Source organism: Athene noctua, chromosome 14 (assembly GCF_965140245.1).
Source record: "Athene noctua chromosome 14, bAthNoc1.hap1.1, whole genome shotgun sequence".
In the NCBI taxonomy this organism is placed as follows: Eukaryota; Metazoa; Chordata; class Aves; order Strigiformes; family Strigidae; genus Athene; species Athene noctua.
Genome location: NC_134050.1, coordinates 14,796,388 through 14,819,874, shown reverse-complemented (window position 1 = coordinate 14,819,874; position 23,487 = coordinate 14,796,388). Strand labels below are relative to the sequence as shown.

The 23,487-nt window shown below is 35.7% G+C and overlaps 1 protein-coding gene across 4 annotated transcripts in view; it reads left to right on the top strand.

Moving 5' to 3' along the window:
* The window catches only part of SOX6 (SRY-box transcription factor 6), a 380,340-nt gene that overhangs the window by 132,652 nt on the left and 224,201 nt on the right, over window positions 1-23,487 (top strand). For all 4 annotated transcript variants that reach the window (XM_074918734.1, XM_074918733.1, XM_074918732.1 and 1 more), the window contains one exon: window positions 13,575-13,818. In XM_074918734.1, coding sequence (XP_074774835.1) covers window positions 13,579-13,818 — 240 coding nt within the window. In that variant the 5' untranslated portion in view covers window positions 13,575-13,578. The remainder of the gene's footprint in view (window positions 1-13,574; window positions 13,819-23,487) is intronic.

Here is a 23,487-nt window from a genome sequence, read left to right as displayed (position 1 = left end):
TTTTGTAGGAATTTGCTATTCAGTGACAACAAACATTTCTCCCAGTATTTTCTGGTGGATTTAAGTAAACTGTAGCTTGTGACATGGTATAGTAAATTTAATAATGACAAAGCTGTAGAAATAAATACAACTCTACGCATCTGTTTAGTGAAATAAATCATTGTGAGGGAAGATTTCTTTGTCTGTTAGAAGAGATTTGTTCACTCATGAACATGTTACGAACTTCATTCAAGATTCATCTTCTGCTGCAAGTTATGCCTTTCACAGGGAACTGAGAGGGGCTGGAAATTCAGTCGTATGTGCTTTTGACTTCTTTTGTTTCCTTGTGTTAATTCATTAAACTCACAATGTACCAGTTTCTGCTTTTGTAAACTGGGAGTGCTGAGAGGGTTGCTTAGTAAAGGTGAAGATATTTTGAGATTTCTGGAACACGAGAAGTTGTGCTGATTGCCAAATATTAGACTGCTTCATCACCTTCTATGAAAATATAATTGGAGTAGAGTCTCAGAGTAAGGGAAACTTTTCATGGAGGTGCCTTCTCTTGGAGATTGACCCCTCTGCTGAAAAGATGAGAGGGCTCACCCCAAACCCACCTCCTTCCTGGGGTGGCCCTGTGCCTCCCTGTTAGCTCCAGTTTCTACTCTGGTGGAAGGGGGCAGCTTTTCCTTGCCTGAATCAGGTCCCAAAACCTCAATGACCAAAAATGATGGAGCAGAAAAAACCTGAAAGAGCCTTTGTTTCCTCCCTTTTTGCACTTTATTTTTGCCTGTGCAAAGGTAGGCTGATGGGCACCGCGCCTGGTCCTGTCATCTCAGCCCTGGTCTGTGCAGTGTTAATGCCGTGGAGAGGCTGCCAGAGTGGTTGTGTGCTGAGGACTGATGTGGCCTAGTATAATTAGCACAGAGTTTGCGCCTGCTGTGCTGGGGGTCTTATGTATTTGGATGAACCCCATCTCTTTCATGACCTTGCTCCGCAGGAGCTGCTGGACTGCAGTGCTTTGCCAAGTAGCAACATAAGAATGCATGTTCAAATTAAAACCTAAAATTTTTTTTGTTTCAGTAGGTTTTGTTCGATTCTTCCAAGAATTATTGTCTGATAGGAGCACTTATGACAGTTGGAGGAGTATTTTTTGTTATTTTTTTGAAAGTGCTTGTCTGTATTAGTGAAGAGACCTTGTTATTTTGAATCAGTTCAAGAGGAATAGATTGAAAAAGTACAGAGCGCGATGCATACAGTCTGCTAGTATTCAGAATATACCTTACCATTTTTTGTATTTCTCTGTGATGAGTGTTTGGAGGAATATTATCACATCATATGATCCCTGGTAATAATGTAATGGTAGTCCGTATTTCACTGAAAACACTGAAATTTCATATTGCAAAAGGACCCAGTGTAATTTTTCTATGCCAAGATGTCATTAAGGATATATCTTTAGCTGAATAATGAGGATTCAATTAACCTCAGTACAGCTGCTCTGATTTACAGTGTCTGAGGATCTGACCCATACTCAAAAGTCTGTAACAGTTCTATGTCTGTGTCATAATTCCTTGACTAAAACATACAGTTCTTTTCAATTCTATTTGTATTTGGTTTAGAACCACAGACACTGGACTTGTCTCGACGATGGTTCATGGTATGGATGATAGCCATAGCAGCTAAATGTGCCTGTAAAGCTGTATGTTTTGTATGGCAGTGCTTTTGAAACTGATAATACAGGTCTCAAAAAATGTCCATGAGAAAATGAAACTGTTTGAGTCTGCTTTTAGAAATAATAGGCTGCACATATTATGTACTGTTTGCTTGTCTATTATAAATTATTACCAATAAACATAAGTAGGAAACTGTTACAAAATATAGCCCTGAGCAAAAATTGACACTGTTTGAGAAGACAAGACTTCTTTACAAATGCAGTCATATGTTTTATCCTTAAAATATAAGAAAAAATGGGTCAGAGATGAAAACCACAAGGCTCTCTGTATTTCAATGGTAAACATGCTGCATCACAAGTTATAATAGAATATTTCAGTATTTTAGCTAAAATCACTTGTAAGGGACCTAACTGAATTTCAAAGCTAATGGTAAAAATGTTTCGAATCACTGACAATATTTTTAGTTTATATTTAAGTTTGCATTTTAGATTTTTTTTTTTACTTTCTAATTATTTGTGGACAACATCGTTTGACGGGGCCTTTGGTTTGTGTATTGGTTTATGTTTTTCTTTGTATTCCGATGGTTGTGCTTTGTGATGTTCTTTGACACATTTTAAAATACTCACATGGAACTTTGAGCACTCGGAAACATGGATCAATTCAGAGCCGGGGCACTCTTCACCTTTACCCTTACAATTGATTTTGCTATGCATGTTTCCTTCTCCTTGTTAGAGATCAGGTGCTGTATGCCATAATCTTCCATGAAAACAGGATAGTTGAGGGTCCTTGGTTATTGCAAATTATTTCTTCCTAACAGTTTTGAGGTACTTTGCAGAGCTCAAACCAAGACAGGGGAGAGTCTGTAGTTTGCCTTGCAGCTGATGCAGTTTCCAAGTGCTGTATGCAGAGGCTGCACGCTGCTTGATCTCTCCAAGCTGAATGATGACGCAGTGTAAGTTTTACCTGTGACAATTCCTTTTGAATGTTCTCTGATTCTTTTCAGTGTCTAGTCCAAATGCTTTAATGAATTCCTTAAAAGTGCAAAACTTGCATTGGGAAACTGGTTAATATTAAGTAATGATTTGGTTTTTGTTTTGGTTTTTTTTTACTAAATAACAATGAAAATACTTGATATTGTTAAGTATGTCATACTAAGAATAATACTATGAATAAAAATATCTTAGTTATTTTAAGTTGTTTTTTTTTTTTAAAGGCAGTTAAAATTAGTGGATCTTGTGAAAGGATAGGAGGTTCAAAGTCTCAATAAATTGAACTTTAAATTGTTTGCACTTGTTGATAGCAACTGTTTAGCTTAATTAATAGAAGAGGTAATGTTTTGTTTTACTTTAGTCGAATTCTTAGACACTTGCAATTATTTATCTTTTGTCTTCATATTTTCATATTGAAGTAAATTAACATTAAGAAAAAAGAGCCCCATCTACTCCCTCCCATGAAAATTTGCACAGCCCAAGAAGTGGAGGACTTGGGGGGAGAAAGAAGTTGCCGCATTGTTGTTCTTGGCCACACTGCCAATCAAACAGGGATATTTCTGAAATATTTCCTGGGTAGTTTCAGCTAGGCATAGTATGCCCTGTAATCTTTTTCTGAACAGTATGCTGCTTCAGACTACTCTGTTCTTTATCCCAGTAGTAGCTGCAGCTTACTGGTAAATGAGGTGGTTCCTGCAGGGGTCTGTAAATACATTTTAGGGTTCCCATTGTGCACATATGTAAGGATCATATTGTGTAAGCCTTAGTTCAAAACAAAGAAATACTGTGCACAATGCTGCCTTGTAAAAGCCTATTTGTAAGGACTCTAACGAAAATCAGAATTTCTCAGTTGCGGAAAAGTGGGGCACTTTGTCTAGTTTTGTTTTATCTGATCAAAACACTTGTGACTTTAAAATTGTTGTGGGTCTTTGTTACCTTCCTTTCTTCCTCTGTTCTCACTGACCCATTTCCCGATCTGTCCTCCTAAATTTCCTGTTTAGCCCCTTGAAAACAATGCCACAATTAGGAATATCAGCTAGAGTGTATCAGTATTCTAATACAGGTGAAAAGAAGGTGCTGTGTTGCATGGTACAGTGTAGTGTGCAAGAGCAAGGATCAGTGGCCAGAACCTGTGAGCAGGTTGTAGCTGTAAAGCCCAGCCTTTCAGCACTGCACCAGAGCTCCAGGGGCTGCAACGCCTGAGACAGGATGCAGGAGGTGTTCCCGGTTAAGTGGAGCCTACATCTTTTCCTTAACCTGTTCTGTAAGGCTACCTATATTTAAGCAGTCCTTGTGCCTGCTTTATCCACAAGGTTAGGATTACATCTGCCTCTGGCACAACTGTGCAAGGTGGAAAGAAGCTGCTTGTCCCTTTTCTTCAGAGAAAAACCAATGTCAAGGACCAATTCTTGCCTTTGCATGTTTTGTTTTTCTCTCTTATTTTGTAACTCCTCCAGCACTGTTGAAACTTTAAAAAGTATGTGAAGGTAATGTGCATTTACATCAGTAAATATACAACAACTTTGTGTATGCGTTAGTAGTGACTGGAATACGAATACAAAAAGGTAATCCAGGATATCACTCAACAATGCAAATTTTTCAAGTAGAAGTTAAGTTTAGCTTCATTTCTATGAACTAGATGAAAATATTCTTTCAAGTATATATCCTACCTAGGACACTGTTTTATATTTTATAGGATGCCCAGAGCTACTGTAGATATAAAACACAATTTCTGGTTATGAGATCTCTGTATCACCAAAATGCAAATTTCACTCCTGAGTATGTAGGCCACTTACTGAATAACCTAAAGAAATATATGGTGAAAATGCTAGTTGTCATGTATTCAGATTACCCCCTTCAAAGTTTTTCCTCAGGTTTTTAATATCCTGAAATTCCCAGTTCTGAGGCAGTCTGCAAACTTCATTTTCAGTTCTTAGAGTGAAGTCATTTAAATAAACAAATAAAAGTGGCACGTCATGTGTAGCTTGTGCCAAAGTACGCCATGTGCCAGTTAGAATTAATTTTTATGAATCCTCATATATATGAATTTATAATCACAACAATGCAGATACAGATGCATATCCCCATCATCTCTGGTGACACTTGCAGTACTTTGAATGTGCACAAGTAGCATCCTAGCACGGTTCTGACCTCTGTTTATTCTTAGTATTTCATGAATCACCTTCTTTAGCTGTTTTTCTTTTTCACTTAATGAAAGGCACATAAATCTTATTGCTAAATAACAGCAGGATATTTGATAGTAAAAATAAAATCCCTCCTCCTTTTCTTTGTGAATAGCCGGATGGATATGTTTACCCTTTAGAGAAATTTAGATTTGATATTTTTGTTATGTTTTGTTTTCTTCCTGATAATTATGTTGGCACTTTGCTGATCCCTAGTTGTGCATTATTACAATGGAAGGTGACAATTTGATTGTCTTCAGTTGGAGAAACAAGTAATTTTATATTCACCAAGCTGTCAGGTAACAGTACCTCACAGTACTAAGAGCTCCTGGCAATGTGGTTTGGCACCTATATTTAAGTGCTTTGATGCTTGCGTAACCTCTACTGAATCAGAAATATTTTGCCTGCTAGAAATGTTTTTAGGCTTGTAGTGTAAGGTTTTTATTAAAAAGGAATCCGTAACTGAGCTACAGATTCATTGTTTCATGTTACATGGAGGTACTAATTAGGTGGTTTCATGCAACTGGCTACAGGTGAGCCTGAAATTGATACTCCATTTCGCTGTCTACTGAGGTGCTCTGTTTGACTTAGAAATGAGAATCAGAAATATGGAAAGGAGGGAGGAGAATGGGGAAGGAGGGGAGAGAAATCTGACTGTAGATAAAATATTTCTGTTCTGAATTAGGTGGTGCAGAGAAATGGCACATGATCTTTTGTTTTCACACCTGTAGGATTGAAAATTAACTTTTTACTCATTACATGGAATCTTATGCACCTCCAGAAAATTAACTGTAGGAAGAAAAAAAATGTAAGAATACTGTATCTTACCATTGGAGTATGTGTCATAGAGTATTGAAAGGTTTTAATGAATCTTTCAGGAACTTATACCCATCAGGTTTAAGTGTGGTCAGGAAGATTTCTAGTTATTAGAACAAGTTCTTAACTGGCTTGTAAGGGAAAAAAATAAATGTATTCTTGTCTTTTGTATAAAGTCTCAACTCAAAATCTAAACATGCTAAAATAAGTTCCTCTGAGTATTTTTAGGCATCCTTTATCAAAACCATTTATATAATCATTCAGCTAAACAATTAAGTAATTCTATACCATAAAAACATGTGAATGAATACTTATTTATAGCACCCATTGTTTTTTAATTTTATTGTCAATGATTACTTTTATTTGTATTGTATATTCTGTCACTTGCTGCCTAAGAAAACAAATCCTAATAAGTTGCTGATGGATAAATTCCTGGCACGCTCACTCTTGTTCCCATAGTTATTGGTAAAGATAGCTGGAAGTCAGTGCTGCCTCCTTTCTTTTTCTTTTTCCAACAGTAAGAAATTGGATATCCAGAGACACATGGCGTAGTCATAGGACTTTAAAGGCAGTCATCACTGAGAAGCTAATACCAACCAATTAAACAGAGGTGGTTACGTGATGTAACATTATCAGGAGAAACAATTCATGAGTCAAAGCATTCCAGGGTATATGAGCTCCAGTCCAAAGAACAGTCTCAAGCTGTTTAAATAAAGTGACAGCAATATTGTCAGCTAAATATAAACTATACAAAATATTAACTACAGTGACTGAAGATGAGCACATCCCAGGTGCTAAATGACTATTCTTTCACTGCCCTTTACTGCGTTCAATGTGAGTTCACCTTAGCGAACTTCACTAAGGTGAGTTTTTCGGTGAAAAGTATTTTCAGTGAAAACTCCTTGTAGTGAATAACGAGAATGGAGCATTTAACCTACTTGAAAGGTAGATTGTATTTTTGACATTTTATGAATTTGAATAAACGCTTTGGATTTTTACTGAAAAGTCATCAGGGGCTGTGAGGCTGTTTTGCTGCATCCATTTTAATATTTTCGACAACTAGATAAATAGACAGGAACCCCTTCCCTAACCCTAATATTTTACTGTGGCTGCATGGCTGAGAAGGTCACTATAATGGCAGAACATAAGAGAAAGGCTTTCCAAAAAAGTTCCAAGGAGCTCTTTAGCTCTCACATTTTTTGATTACATGAGATAAATTAGAAAAAAAATACCATAAAAATTGTTCCAAACCCTCTGAGCTTTGAGGAAGTTTGAATCTGGAGTCAAACTTTGTAATTTGGATTCCTATCTATTAGCAGAAGTGCAATTCGTCTGGATTGGAAAAACAAATGCAGGAATAGCTGAGTGTGTATCTTGGAAGCCGTGGGTGTATTGCTTAGCTTGACGCTTATTTCAGCTAGCGATTTGGGTGCTCAGTTAATGTTAGAGTTGTCATTTCTTGAATCACATTTGCTTCCAGCCCCCTCCCCCCCTTTTATTTCCAAGGTGATTCCTGTGACTATCATAAACTCTGATCTTGCAATGCTGTTTATGATCTATATGTAGCTAATTCTTGTAGTATTTCCACAAAATGAAGACAAGGAAGAGCTTGAGGGAGTTGAGCTGATTGGCCTAAGGCCTTCCTGTGACTCAGAGCCAAGAACAGAAACTGGGAGATGCTCTCCCATTGCTGCCTTCTCAGTTTATACAGTTTTTGTGCATAGGGATTCATGCTGGGTTGTGGGGCCTCAGGAGAATGGGATCTTTTACTAATGGTTCATTCGTGTTACCAAGGCTCCTTGAAAACAGATATGACATGTCATAATTTTAGGAAATAACTGTTTATTGTAAAATGTCAGACAGATGACAGCATTAGATTTGCAATGAATTACATTACTGAGTTATGCCTACATAACATTGTTTTACAGGGGCAGAGCTGCAAAATATTTTGTCTATTGGCAAAGCATTTTCGTTTTTCAAGTCTATCTGAACACTACGGTAACTGGTATCTTTATACAGCAAAAAAAAAAAAAAAAAAAGAGAACAGTTTTCCTGAATGTTTACATTATACTAAACTGGTTCCCAGCTAAAAAGAAGTTGTTCCAGTAACTTCTATTCAACTATTTCAGTGTACCCTGTTCTACATCAGGCCTATACTCATATAGCTGAACTTCCACTGCAAAATAGATTGCATAAAGGATGCTCTTGAGTTTCAGAAGGGGGTTTGAGGATCCATGAAAGACACAGGGGAACACCCAGTTACGGGGTGTGTCATAGGTATAAAAGAGGAGGATACTGTGGGCAGTGCAGGCAAAGAAGAGTAAACAGTGCATTTAATTTATCCCCCAGCTGAGTGCTGATTTGTAAGGGAGGGTCCTCTAAGTCACATTTAATATTGTGAGAGGAGTATTGCACATTTGTTACTCTTTTAGAAGATGGGTAAGGCTAAGATGCTGTGTCTGAATTTTACTTTCTATGAACACCAGATTAACGTAGAAGTTGAGAAGAGAATATTTAAAAGGTTATGAGTACTTCTAAAAGTGGTTTCTCTTAATTTATTTAGCTCTGGAGTCACCAAAGCACTTAGACATGTGCTTAACTTTTTGAAACAGAGTAGTCCAATTTGAAATTAGTGGACTGCTTGCATACTTACAGTTAATCATGCACTTAAGTACTTTAATCTGGCACTTTGGGGAAAAGGAATGGAGACTGTTCATAAAAACTCTGTAAGCGAATGTATTTCTAATCTAATCTGGTTCCAATCTGCTGTTGGAACTGTAGACCTGGGTTATGTCTCTACTGCAGTCACTAAAGCTGGATGAATTAGTCCATCTGAGTACCATGCTACAGTAGTTGGAGGGCTATCAGAAACGAGCTTGTTTAAAATTAGTTTGGATATCTCAGCATTACAAAGCAGTCCTTTATGTGGCTGCAGTGTAGAGATGCCTTTAGGTTTATGAATGCTTTGTGAGGGTGGAGCAGAGCAGAAGCTAGAGTCTCCGGCCAACTACAAGTCTGCTTTGTCATATATCCCATTGTTATTGCTTAGTTTATATGTTTTTGAAATAGTGTCTGGGCTATCACATTGTTGTTATCTGTGTTAATACTTTGAGGCTTGATTCTGAAATGTCTAATAGCTAAAACTCAAGGTCTAGCCATAGTTTCTAGTGCAACATTTAGTAATTTGAACAGTCAGCAGGGATGGAAGATTTTAGGCTTTGGAAGCCTTTCATCATCTAATTGTTTCGAAAAAGAAGATATACATCGTTTTGAAGGACTTGAGATCATAGAAAAGCCTTAGACAAAAAAAAATAAAATTATTATTTGATTTAGAAAAGTATAACACACTGTAGGAAAAAAGGAAAACTGATGTTTTGAGAATCTGACTGTCAGTCTTCATTAGAGCAGAGGGAATTTCTCTGGATTAAAATAAAAAAGCATGTCAGATATATAGATAATGGGACTGTTCTGGGACCATGTTTAGTTTTATGTAGGTGAAAACCCCCTAGCAGTTCAGTTTTAGCTTTACTACCTCGGTATTGAGGCTGACTGAAATTGGGATCCAATTCCTCAGCTTTACTGAGATTTTGATAAATTATCCCATTCTTTTTCTGTCTTGAGTTCAAAATGAGATAGAATTTATTATAGTTTTGGAAAATCCAAATCAAGATTTATTTAATTCTCAAAGTTGAGTAGGTGATAGGACTTCAGATAATTAGGGCCTTTTTCAACTTTTTTTTTCATACCCATTAGGTATATTTTCCACCTTTAGTGATTGCTGTATTCAGCTAATCTGTCAATTTAACCAAAGCAACAATTTCACAATGTAGTTTTCTTTCTGATTGTGTGCTGTGTAATCAATATACTGATATAATGTGAGTGTAATTTCCTCTCTTATTTTATCTCCACTGCACAGTATTATAAATAAACAGCTAAAAAAGAAAAAAGAAAGAAAAGCACCAAACAAATCTGTTGCATCTTCTTTTAAGATTGTACCACTGTAGACACTTGTTCTAGTAAAGTAGAATTGGACCCACTTGATTGCATTTAAATTTTTCATGCTTCAGCAGTTTGTCTGGGAGCACAGTAAAGAAAACCCCCCGAGCGAGGATAGTTTAGAATAATAGAACTTGATTTTGTGTATTATAGCGGCACCATTTGCGCTGCTGTAGTTAGGGTTGTGTCAGCACTTCCATTATAAACCCCTGTTTGCAGGGGTTATAACTAGGGAGATATTTTTTATCAGAAACTTTTTTTAAAATCATTCAAGTGAATTTAATTGATAATAGGAGAAAAAAAATAAATTATAATGGAAATTAGTAAATTTCTGATACCTTTTACAAGCCTTATTTATTATGAATATTGATTTTTCTTCCCTCTCACCAGGGATTTTAGCAGATGCATTTTGAATATTTTAAATGTAAAATTGGGAAGTTATTATGGCTTAAAATTTGACTGCTATTCATACTCATATTTTAACATTAAACCATTTTAACACAACAACCTTGTTATGGTTTAATGTTACCATAAACAATAATCTAGTCAAATGGGCCAGATTCTTCTCCCTTTGAATTTGATGAGACCTTGGAGTTATTGGCTGAACTCTCTCTTTGGACATGTTGGAGTTCTGTGTACAGAATTCTCCTATTTAAGTAAAACCAAACAGGTAATGAGCAAAAGTCTGCATGAAGGTAACTAACTAGATAACACCCAGATGCAGAGTTTGTAATTACTCTTTTACCCAGGCATAATCAATATTTGGTGCATGACCTGGCACCCTCAGAAGACATGTACACACGAGATACATTGATTGAGATAATGATTGTGCTGGGAGAAGGTGGTGGAAGGCTTAATTTAGCAGGTTCCTACATCTCTGTCCCTTTTACCCCAATCTTTACAATCTAGCTACCAGAAAACTGGAAGGCACCATTATTGCTGGCCTCTGACCATAATTAATGGACTAAATCTTGCCGTTTTAACAAAGGTTTTGGGGAAAACAGAAGCGAAACACACCGCTAAAAATTATGTCATGAGGAGACCAAGTGCCTTGGAAGCCTGCCTGAGCTTGTCTTTCTTTTCAGGCTCTAGGACTATAGGTAACTGAGTAAAGTGCGGTATGAAACCGTGTCTGACCATAATGCAGCAGTGGAGAAAAGGGGTAGGTGGAGCTAGAAAGCGTTTTAACCCTGCTCTTGGTCCATTCTCTTAGTCTAGTTCAGGAAAAAAAAACTTGCTGGGCATGGCTCAAGACTATTAGTGAATGTGACTTTGTCAATATAATTTTATTTTTAAGGTTAACAGAGTCCTCTTTTCTCTATGTAATCAATTTAAACACCAGAATGTGAATAGAGATTTTTATTTAATTGTGTTTAAACCATTATGAATAAGAGGAAAATATATTAGTGTATATGGCAAAGAAAAAGTGTTTCCTCTATAGTGCATTACCAGTAGATAGCATTACTGAATGGTCACTTGAGGAAATACCAAAAGCCTGTTTATGAAATAGAGGTGAAGCCTTTCTAGACTAATTATATTCAGCATGTAATTTCTAAACTTCAGTCTGAATTTTGATTTTCAATTAACATTCCCAATTTGAAGATAATTTTCTATTTAATGTAATTGCAGGAAATAATTTATTGGCTGATTAAGACTGAGGGCCCAGCCTTCCTTAAGAAAACAGTCCCTAACAAACCAGCCTTTAAAGCCAACTCGTAGCTTTGGACAGATTCAGCCTATTTTTGCAGCTGCAGAGTTGTGTTTAATTAGGATTGTGCACTATTATTCATTGGTGCAGTTTGTAGTTGAAATTATTCTTAGGAGACATTTTCATTTCTAGTTTTGTGTCATGATTAATTTATGGTGAAGAAACAGCCATAGATATTGCTTTTCACAGAAGCTCGTTCGGTTTGAAACAGGAACGAGATTTGTTGAGAAGGTGAAAGAAAGGAAAATCCTTTATTGTGACTTTCAGTTTTCATGTCTGATTTTCAAATTGCACAGAGCATTGACTTATGTTTTCATGTGAGTGATTACATTAACATGACTATTTTAATGAGAAGAGGGAAAGTAAACCTTTTATTTTATCTTGGATCACAGTAATTATGAAGAAGAACTTTCTGAAGTACGTACAATAATGCCGGTTGCTGAACTCTTGGCATGTTCTCTGTAGCATCAACACAAATTCATTAGCGTAGTAAGAATGTAATGCACAGTTTAAATTCCTCAGTTCTCCTTATTGGCAACGTTAATATTAGACTCCCACTTACACTTAGGCTCCCCTGAAGAAAATGCAGACCTTTTTTTTCCCCACCAGTATCGAGTTTAAGGGCCAGGATTATCTCTATTTACAGAATAGCTATTCTAAATAGGTATCAGTGTTTTAATATATTTCAAAGCACTTCAAAGCTTGTTATACTTTCATATAGAACTATACATAATTAGATTAGTTGATCCTATATTAATTTTTTTTTTCACTGTAGGATACTAAATCTGAACTCCCTCATTAATTGTGAGAAATTTAGCATTAGCTGTTAAATCCTATGTGAAACACAGACTGCTACATAAAAACTACTGTTTAAATTGGAATTAACTTAATTATTTTTCTTTGCACTTGATATTTCCTTCACTGTAATATTCATGAAAGCATGTGACAGATTTGTAAATTTAACCGTTAGTCTCAGATTTCCAGACCCTTTAATCAGTATTTATTTGTCTGTAGAAACAGTACTAGCAAGTTAATGATTTGCTAATTTGAAAAATGCTCATGTGGTTTCCTATGTTAACTGATTTGTGCATTTTTAAAGAAATGGTATGAAATCAATTATTGTTAAAAAGCAATTAAGGTGAAGATCTTATTCCTTAGTTTCTGAGCAATTTCAGTGTATAGGATATTCTAAAGTTACTGAAACCTGGGAAAATAGCTAATATATTTTAGCTGTCTTCTTTCAGGTTTATTAATGATTGTTTTAACAGTTGCAGTTAATCTTATTAGAAATTTTAAACAAAGTGTTTTCAGATTTTGAGTTGAAGTCAGTTATATTTTCATCTAAGTGCAGAAACTGTGGTGAAAGCTGTGTTTGCATATGAGATGGTAGTAAGAGGCCATTATTATGAAAAGACATTTAACATAAATCAATGCATTTATTCATTACACTTTTAAGTAATTTAAAGTAATTTGTTGAGCTATATCCTGTACTCGATGCCTAATATGAAATGAAACATAATTATTTTAGATTTTTAGTTCAAACTGTAAAAGACTACTCAGATATTATCCATCCATTCAAGAAACTCTTCAGTTTTCGAACGCTTTTCACATGAGCATCTCAAAACAGCTTCCAAAAGGTAAAACTGGATAAAATTTTAAATGGGTTAAGAGCAGATACAGCTTTAAACAAGCAGCAAAATGACTTATTTAGCAGAATTTGAAATGGATTAAAATATTCTCATCTGTGTAGAAAACACCTTCTGCTTTCAAGGAATGAGGTTAGGAAAGCATGATGGACTCTCATTCAAACATTTGCTTATAACCTTCACATTGCTTATGGGAGTAAGAGTTTAAAGATGAACTCTACTGCACAATCAACATGAAAATACCAATAAAATCACTATTTTCTTACGTCTGAGAAAATGATTTTGTTTCACAAGTCTAAATGAATAGAATGACATCATATAACTTAACCCTGACCTTGACTTGGCCTCAATGAATACTTTGTCTCTGTTTTGGATCCAGATCTCCCAAACCCATACTTTTTAGAGTGCTTTTGTTGACTGCACGTGATCAATTTTTAACTGTTGTAGGCAAGTGTGGTGTGTTTAGAGGACTGTTTGGAGCTTGGTTTGTTGGTTTGGTTTTGTTGTTTTTTTGTTGTTTGTTTGTTTGTTTGTTTTCCCCATTTAATACCAATGTATTCTTTTTGTCTGCTTTTCTTGTTTTGTAGAAGAATGTCTTCCAAGCAGGCTACCTCTCCATTTGCGTGTGCAGCTGATGGAGAGGAAACAATGACCCAGGATTTAGCATCACGAGACAAGGAAGAGGGCAACAGTGATCAGCACGCGACCTCTCATCTGCCTCTACATAATGTAATGCACAACAAACCTCACTCTGAGGAGCTACCAACTTTGGTCACGACGATCCAACAAGATCCTGAGTGGGATGGAGTCATCTCAGCCCAACACAGAATGGTGAGTTTCACAGTTATCACAGAGGCTTTCTAAATCAGTACTGTAAAAGACTGTTCACTTCCATTTTGAAAGACGTGTTCAGTACAATCCTTCATGGATGTAAAGCTTTTTAAGTGTTAAAGTGTCAGTGTTAGTAATAGATCAACATCAATATGGTGTAATTATAAATTACAATTGTATAATCTTCTTAAGTGTACAGGTCTATATGAATGAGGTCATTTGATGAGTTCACCTTTGGAAAGGAAATACATCTATTTATCATGTTTTCATTCATACCTTGATTTATGTTATAACCTCTCTAGCTCATATATTCAAGCATTAATTTCTGACAGGAGGATGTAGCTCACAACTGTTTGTCATCTGCAAAGTGTTGTGCTGAAAGAAGAAACTTTAATGTATTTTTTTACTTGTCTCTCAGAAATAGAACCTGAAATATTATAGCTTTACACCACAACAAAGAAGCTGGCATTTTAGGGGACACAAACTTCCTTCTGTACTTGTAGGAAATCACCACTTTTTATGAAGGGGAAGGGGGTTTATGAGTAACTATGTCATGCTGTCCTGTGCTAGATTACCATTTGGTGTATAGGTGATGCTAGCAGTGATTCAAATTATTATCTGTATTCTCTTCAGTAGCCCAGATAAAATTATTCTGCAGTTGTAGTTCTGTCTCTGTATCGCCAAAACTCTGCAATAAATGAGGAGACTGAATGGGCATAGCATCTCAGTCAATTTATTTTCCTTGCATGTGTTCCTCAGGAACAGAATTAAGGTACGTGGAGCAGCCAGGTGTTCTGTAAATTTAGAACATCATAATTCCAGACTCTCCATAAAGTGACTTTCACAGACATTAAATTCACACAGTTAGTTTAAAAAGAATACCCTGCCTTTTCATAAAAATTCTTCTCTATTTTTATTAAATGTCTATGAGAAGATATTTTTCAGCAAGCCTTTTTTTTTTTTTTTTTTTCCAGTACTAAACAGCAGCTTTCAATAAGGTTAAAAAACTGGATTTTTTTTGATGACACTAACAATAATGAACTTATTTTAAATTTGAGTAGAAATAATAATTCTAATGCATTAATCAACATAGATATGGGAATTCTTCATGTAAACTGTGATGCCTGGAATTAATTAAATAACAACACTACAATGATATCTATTTTGTTAATATAGTGGGATTTTTTTGCTTTCTAAAATTGAATCGATTCAAAAGATCAAACCAAACCACAAAAAAAGCTACCTAATCTGTAATGCACAATTTAACCCAGTACAGAACTTTCTGTCAGGTCTAAAGTATTCCTAAGTATTTGGGTGACTTGGTCATGAAGAAAGCAAAATTTCAACTGTAAAAATGACTTTAAAGAAAAGTCATTACAGGTTAGTAATTTGTCAAGGTAGTTTGTAAGTTGTGGATATGGCTTCTATGCACAATTCTCAGATGGAACTTCATTTTGGATGGAGAGTTGCTCTTTTGCCCAAGTCAGTTGATAAGCACATCAGAATCATTTTACCTTCTATGGTATCAGGAAGACAAGCTGAATGTGTACTAGAAAGGATTGATCACGTTTGTTGATGAAAAAAATAAAAGTGTGAATTCATCAGCTACTTTCCTATTAGTTCTGAGAAGCATGTGCACTCTGGGAATGTTGGTCTTAGGACACCGATAACATTGATAAAAGGACTCTGTCCAAGAGAGAAAGGAACTTCTAGCCTCTAGGAGTCCCTCAAAGCATTTGGTTTTGGTTCAGACTATTCCTTGGACCTGAAGTAACGCTTGAGCCAAAATGATAGAACCTCATGCAGTACGATCAGTTGTACTCATTGGTATTGCTCTGAAGTGGCTTTACACTTAGAGCAACAGAGTGCAATCTCTGTTTTCTTTCTTAGTGCTGCACTATCATGACAACGCTTGGACATGGCATGAATCAATACCCAGTTTATCATGTTTCAGAACAGGTGCATAAACTTTGCTTGAGTGACTTAGCACTCTGGTTTCCCTCTCTCTTTTTTTTCAGTAAATATTCCATCATATATGTAGATGAATGTCCTGAAAAACATTAGGAATTTCCATAAATCCTTTGTGTTAAATCTGATGGTAGACGTATGTCATCCTTGTTTAGGTAGCTCTCAGCTAAACCAGATTTTTTTTTGCTCAGCTCAAAGCTGGGTATAATTTACAAGGCTTGACTAGAAGTGAAAGCTGAAGTTCTAAGGCGTGATGTTTGGTTGCACTTAAAAAGAGATCTAAAATGTACAGAGCATAGTCCCAGTGTATTTACAGTTTAGGTGATCTAACTAGTCATCTAATTCACAACACTGGAGTGGTGAAAAAATTTTTTTTCTCCTTGAGAGACTGTCATTTAGGGTAACTTGTCTGATTTTTTAATTTTTTTTTTTCTCACTTATATATTTCATGAGTAAACTTTAAGCTGCAATTAATTGCATAAAGTTTTTCTGAAACATGTCTGTCTCCAAGCAGGCATCAATATTGCTAAAAAAGAATACGGAGGTGCCTGCAATTTTCCTGATGAGGGCAATTTCATACTCCTTGAAGGGAGGATAGGAGTTTCTTTCCAGAAAGACAAATTTCAGAAGGTGGGTTGGGCAATTTTGAGATAGGTGCTGTGGTAGTTACTGCTTTTCCACTTAATAAAAAAAAATTCCCAGAAGATAGGTGCTTTCTGACCTTTTCCAGACGGATCCTTTCAAAGCAGATTTGAAGAAGCACCTGTTCATACCATTTACACTGAAAGTAAAGACAGTAGCGCTGTCATTAAAATGCATTAATAATGTGTTGTTTGGTTATAAGACAGTAAATTCAAAGAAAGCTGTTCACATATTGGGAAGAAAAATGTCTCTTTTATGTGGTATCTAATTAAGGGCACAATCTTGCATCCTTTGTGCCCTTAAAACTACTAAGGAGTTCACTGGAATTTGTCAGAGCACATAGTATGCATCATAACATGCTACAAGGGCCTTACAGATCTTAAGTGAAAAAAAGATACTGTAGTAGGGCAATCTGGCTGAAAAAAAGATTGAGTTTTTTCTCAACATTTATGGTATGCAGCACTTTCTGTAATATAAGATACCTTTAAACTACATCGTGTATTATCATAAAAAAACCACACTGGCTAGAAATGTTTTCAAACTTTCACTCCCTTTTGATATCAGGCATTGCTTTCCACTGAGTCCTTTGTGTATTCTGAATGTCTGGAAGCCAAAATATTTTGTTTTAACTCCCACTCTATAGTATTTCCCAGCTGTGTACTTATATGGTGTAATAAAAGGATTTAACAAATGGGAAATAGCAGCTGCATTTGGAAATTCCCTTTGTGCTCCCTTTTCATTTGACAGATTCAGCAATGTGCAACAACTGTAACGTCAGACCTGTAATGACTTACACTGCGAGTATCGTATCACCAACCAATTTGATGTTACAGTGGGGAGAAAATAAAACAACTGAAAGATTTCTGTAATTTCATATTGCTGAGCTGAAAAGATTATATGTATATTTCTAACTGTAACCTAATATAAAAATACCTGACCATATGGGTATTTATTGCTGCCTGTAGTTCTACTAGAAAATAAAATCTACTTTAGGCTAAGGACGTATCTGCTGCAGTAAACTGTAGGGAAGAGGGCAAAGTGGTACTAAGATAATGAGGAAAGTATCCTGCTTTCTCCCATGTACAATGAGTAGCAGGCAAGAAATACAGTCAAATTTTTAGACTGCATCCAAAACCTGGCTCTCCTGGGGCAACAGACTGAGAGAAGATGAGGAGGGAAAGCCAACAATACTTTTACTAAATTTGATAGTAACTGAATTATTGTATCCCAATAATATTTGCTAGTAAATATGTAAAGAGATGGAGAATCATAATTTGTGATTTGTTCACTGGGGAACCAGGAATGGTCCCCATCTTCACATAGAGCCCCCAGAGCTTGTAAGGTAAATTATGAAGGTTTTTTAATTTTTGCTCTGAAGTATCAGGAGAAAGCAGTGCCATCAACAAGGTACAAAATTAGTTGGACAAGCGGCCTGATCTTTGAGGAATAGGGTGGTGTATTCCCGTGGCTGTAAAGGCTGAGATGTGGGCCTCATGAACAATAAATTTGAGCAGCTTTAATCTAATGAAACCTGGATTCTTTCTTCAAATCACAGAATTCTGCCCCCCTTCCCTCAGCAGTAAAAAGAGAGAGGCAAATTCTGTTCCCATCCACAACCCCAGTGTGACAATCTGGTAAAAGACAGGGTTCATGAAGGACTCGCAGGCACTGTGCCGATCGCTGTACATGATGATGTGTCACTGTGCTCTTTGCCCACCAAAGGTCATCCCCTGCCCACCACCGTCGAGGGTATATAGGCAGGGTGTGCATGCACAGAGTGAGGGCATCCCCATTGATTTGCTCTACTGTTACTTGGAATGATGCAGCAAGAGACTGTTACAGGGAACCACAGCAGCAAGTCGAGTCTAAAAGGTAGTTTATTTCCCCGTGACTGAGGAAAACTGAACACATATACAAATACTGTTTAATTACCTCCAAATATATGCTATGTTTCCCTATACATTTTGTAACATCATTCAGAGACCTCTTGGATTTAGAAATGAAACGTATCTCATTGGATTTTTATCTCAAATAGCAACATTGACATATATTTCATAATTATGTCAAGTCTGTCTTTTGTTGACTTCTTGCCAAAAGAGTGAAAGGCTTGCTACCTTTCCACTGTGTCTGTGCGTTCGTCTCAGCAGTACTGATAGCAGATTTGTATATGCAGCAGGAAGAGTGAAGATCTCTTAATGCCACATGTATTTGTTCCTTTTAAAGTCATTTTAAATCACCAAGTATCAAATTTATATAGCTTTAGCAAAACTACTGGCATCAGAAAGGCAGAAATAGGTGGTATCCTGAAGGTCTTAATGTTTCAGTGCTTACTGTGTCTAAATAAAACAAGCACAATCTTGTTGCTTGCCCCCACCCCTTCTTATTAACTTCTCTTGTTGAGAGTTCTTCCCTTTAAGGAAAATAAACTCAAGTTTTTAGGAATGATCATTGAAAAACATTTACACATGTTAAACACTGTGAATTTGCTGTTATGTAAATTAATGGCTTCAAATTCTCAAAAGTTATAGATACAATTACTTGTTTTGCAATTTTATTTTTAGTTCATTTATGGGCTGGATATGGGCATATAAAATGCACCAAATATAAATGCCCTAAACTCTGGCAATTCTGTATCTGCTAAATTGCTTATGCAGCTGTTATTTACATGTACAAATCTGAGTTTTGTGATGATCGAAAGCAATTCTACTGTGCTTGTGATGATATTTCTGCATTCCAGGTAGTGCATCAGAATTTTTATCTAACTAAAGAGATAAATACCTTCATACGTAATTGCATGGGTACAGAATTTTGGCTGAAACTAAGAGGTGTGAAGAAACAGATGATATGATATTTTATTTTTCCATAAAATAGACTTCTATGAGAAATATATTGCAGACAAGATAGATTTTTTTTTTTCCAAGCACTTTGATTCAAAAACATTCAAGTATGTGCTTAACTTGACTTTATTAGGAGTACCTACAAGTATAATAATGTTCAGCACATGTCTAAAGTTTTGAAAGATCAAGGACTAAGTTTTACTAGCTTTAGCATAAAAAAGATGTTAACATTTAATATTAAAAATAATAAAGCCATTTCCTAAAAGTGTGCAGGATAATGTGCTTAATGGGGGTGGTGAAATACAAAATTGACTTTATTTGAAGAAGAATCAAATAGTTGGTTTTTGGCATGCCAGTTATACTTACATTATTTTCATTTTGACACTGTATAATTTTTTTTTTTTTTCCAAATGCACGGTTTATTTAAACCCATCCCTATATTCTAGGGTGAACTGTGTTTCAGTAGAATTAATAGTCACCTGAATTCTTCACAGAAGACTTGCAGTTTATGTTCATCTAAACCTGTAGTAATTTTTTTCCTTTCTCTTATTTTAATATTTCCTATTTTTTTATAATACAATTTCTGAAAAGTTTTTAATGCACTTCTGTACATTGACATGAATTTTTTCAAAAGTAGAAGCACTAACATACTCTAAATTGTTAAATTTTTTTTTTTTTTTTTTTTTCCTTGGGCAAGAAGGAATCAGGTATGCATGCTGATTAACACACTCCAGTCATTAACATGTGATTATGTGGGCTGCATATTGAGCACCTGCCAAAAGATAAAATCCAGCACTTTACTACATCTGTGCAAGGACTTTTTGCATTTCTTTTGTACTTTGACAGCTCAAGAAAAAACAGACTTTGGTATCTTTGTTCAGCATAATAAAACTGTGTACATAAAATGTCTTCATGGAGGAAGGAAAGATACGACATATATTTATTTTAATCTTTGAGGCCATGAAAAATCCAGGGACTGAGACTTACACAACACCAAGTGTAATATGAATCTCCTAATGTACTGTATCACTGACATTCATATACAGTTTACAACATTCCTGCATGTTTATAAGGATTATCTGTTCTGGGATTCAGCCAATGTTATTGTAATTCACAACAGTTTTATGTGATACCTTTATGTCTCATAAATGTCTTGTTTTTATTTCAATCTTCCAAATGTTTCATCAGTGTTTACCTTAAAGAAATACAAGTACTCTGTGCAGCAGGCTGGTTTCCTGCATACATTCCTCTGCAAACACTAAAAGGGAAACATAAAGCATGTAATACATGTCATGTAACTATATACAGAAAAGGATTTCCATGTGCATTTGATACTGCTAAAAACATAAATACAAATTTTATTTTGATATTTACAATAGATCTAGTTATAAGTTGGACAACCAAGACCTAATAGGAGGAAGTTGAATGTATACAAAGTGGTCTGGAATGTCCAAGCCACACAATCCTTGTTTTGTTTGGCAGCTTCTGACAATCATACATCACAAAATATGTGTCTTTATTTACCCAAAAGGTAAACAGTGCTAATAGGCTGGGACTAATCACAATGCATCTTTACTTTCAGTTTAGATGAAAATATAAGTCTGAATACTCATTCTGTAAATGGTTGTCCATTACTTTTCCTTAATAAGAGCATTTAACCAAAGTCAAGGGCATAAAGTCTCAATATTGTTGTGATTTATTACCAAACCTTAAACACGAGGAGTTAGGACATATGGTATTTGGTTAATTAAAGAAATCCGTAGCATCTAACTCTTACAAAAGCACACATGAGTTTATGCATATTATTTGTGGGTGAATTGATTGCCATACAGTAATGACTGGTCATTGTATTTAAGAATTTTGAGGTGATTTTCTATCCTGGAATGGACCAAAATGCCTGTCAACATTTTTCACAGATTTGCTCATTTGTAAAGAGAAGGGTTTATATCACAGAGTTGAAAAATTGTAACCTTTTGAAGTCTCTCTACCCAAAAGTTGGTGTACCTGGAATCATTTGGTTTGTTCCAACAACTGAGTATGAAGGGATTGCTACAATTAATGGTCATGTTTTATGTCAAACGAAGTCCCTGCCTATTCCTTCCAAACAGATATTTAGTCTTGCAGTGACCTATTCATAAGGTCATTCATTTGTATCATGTGTACCTGGTTATTATTCAATTTAATTTTTAAATGTTTGATCTAAGCTATTTTCCTCTTCCCCCCCCCCCCTTAATTTAGCATATTTTTTCTTGGCTAAGAGCTAGTGCTTACTCGTTTCTTCTTGAGGATTTTAGATGTGTATAAAAGATGAAATACAAGCCTTTTACAAATTGTATTCAGCCTATATTTTGGCAGTGAAACCAGTGCAAGTTTTATCAGAGTAAATGCTGAGTTAAAGACTTGAGGTTTTATTCCATTACTTGCCATTTGCCCTCCCACTAGCATAATTTGCTAAGAATTTACAAATTATGTTCTCTCAATAGCTCATAGCAGTCGTTCTCAAGCCTTGGAAATAAATAAATATTTCTTCATAAAACTTTTGTTGTTTTTTTTTTTTTTTTTTTTTAATCGGATGAGAATTGGAAATGATCACTTAGATTTTTAATTTCTCTTAATTCTATTTAATTAAATTCCTCAAAATGGGAAACCTTATTTAATGTAGTGATTGGAAATGATTTTGTAAACATTTGCTTTCATTATATGTTAACTCCAGACTAGTTCCAAGTGCCAGCATGCCTCTAGTACTTGGAATCAAAACCACTCTGGATATCCAACTTTCCTGGGGTGTTTACATGTGTCCCATTCAATGCAGAGACAGATAAATAACCCTTTATAACAGAAAAGCCTCATCCACATGGAAATAAGCAATTCAGCTAACACATTTTATGTTAGTAATATTTGCTTTCCCCTTCTTGGCCATTCATCCTGTGATTTCAGCTGAACTCTTACAGAAACAGTTTTCTCTCTGGCTATTGAGTAGGATTGCAGTCGTCAACTTTCAATCAAAGTTGACGGCAATTATTCATAAATTGCTAACTAACACTATGACCCTGATTTTGTACAACCCACAGTTTCACTTCCTGAGTTTTCCTCTTTTCTCACCTTCAGAGAGCTTCTCTCTTTGAGACAGAATCTATCTTCCCTACATAAAACACAAATGCTACCATAAAGGAATTGCCATGTCCATTAGAATCCACAGCCTCGTGCTCTCCCCCTTCTAAGATTCCCACCCAGATAATCCAGTTCACCAGACCGTTGGACTGTCCTTAACCCTTAAGAGGATCCCAAAGAGAGATCTGTCCCAAGCCAAATCTCCATTCATGGTTGTGGAGTTGCCAAACTGAGCTGTTGCTTCTCAGCCCCCAAATGCAGTCCCCAAATTTTTTACTTTGTCCATTCAGAGGAAGGTGCAAGAATATTGAATCTTGTTATTAGTCTACAATCTTTCACTGATAAAACTGTCATTTTGAGTGTGTTTGCTTTATTTTGGAAGTGAAAGTGCTTCACAGAAGTTAACACAAGTTGGCTCATGATTCAGCTTGCAGATATTGCTGTAAACATTAGCTTCCCAATATGAAAAATACTGGGTCAACTTTCATCACTTACAGCAGTACTCCCTCATTTACGCTGTTAAAATCAGTTGGACCACTGATGGGCAAATGAACTACTTAAACTGTTAGAATCTAAATACATAGGAAAACAAATTTTTTACACTAATGAGAAAATTATGATTTTAAAATCCCTTTTCAACAGAAATATCTGACAAAGTATAAGGATTTTCCCTCATTTGTACAGAAACTAAGCAGCTCTCTTTTAGAAGAATTTTACCAATGTAGCTTGTGAAATTTAGTGAATGTAAATGCTAAAAAATAGTTTTTTCAGAGTAAGAGGCATGCTGAAATATCTATACATATTATCTTAATGTAACAGTTTTAAAGGAATTATCATGGAGTGTGAAGAGTATACCATGTATGTAGTCACAAACAATCCCCATCTTTATTTTCACCAAGCCATTTTTTGTAATTATTTAGAATTATTTCTGCCATTAGCAAAACTATACTTGAGCCATTCACAGCAACTCTAAAAGGAATGGCCAACAGGCTACTCATTGTTTACACCAGGCAGCCTGGAAAGCTGATGAGACTAAGGAAGCTGTTGTTGGATCACATATATTCAAAGCAAACTTGGGATGAGTTAAAGAAGTACACTGCCCCTCTAATAT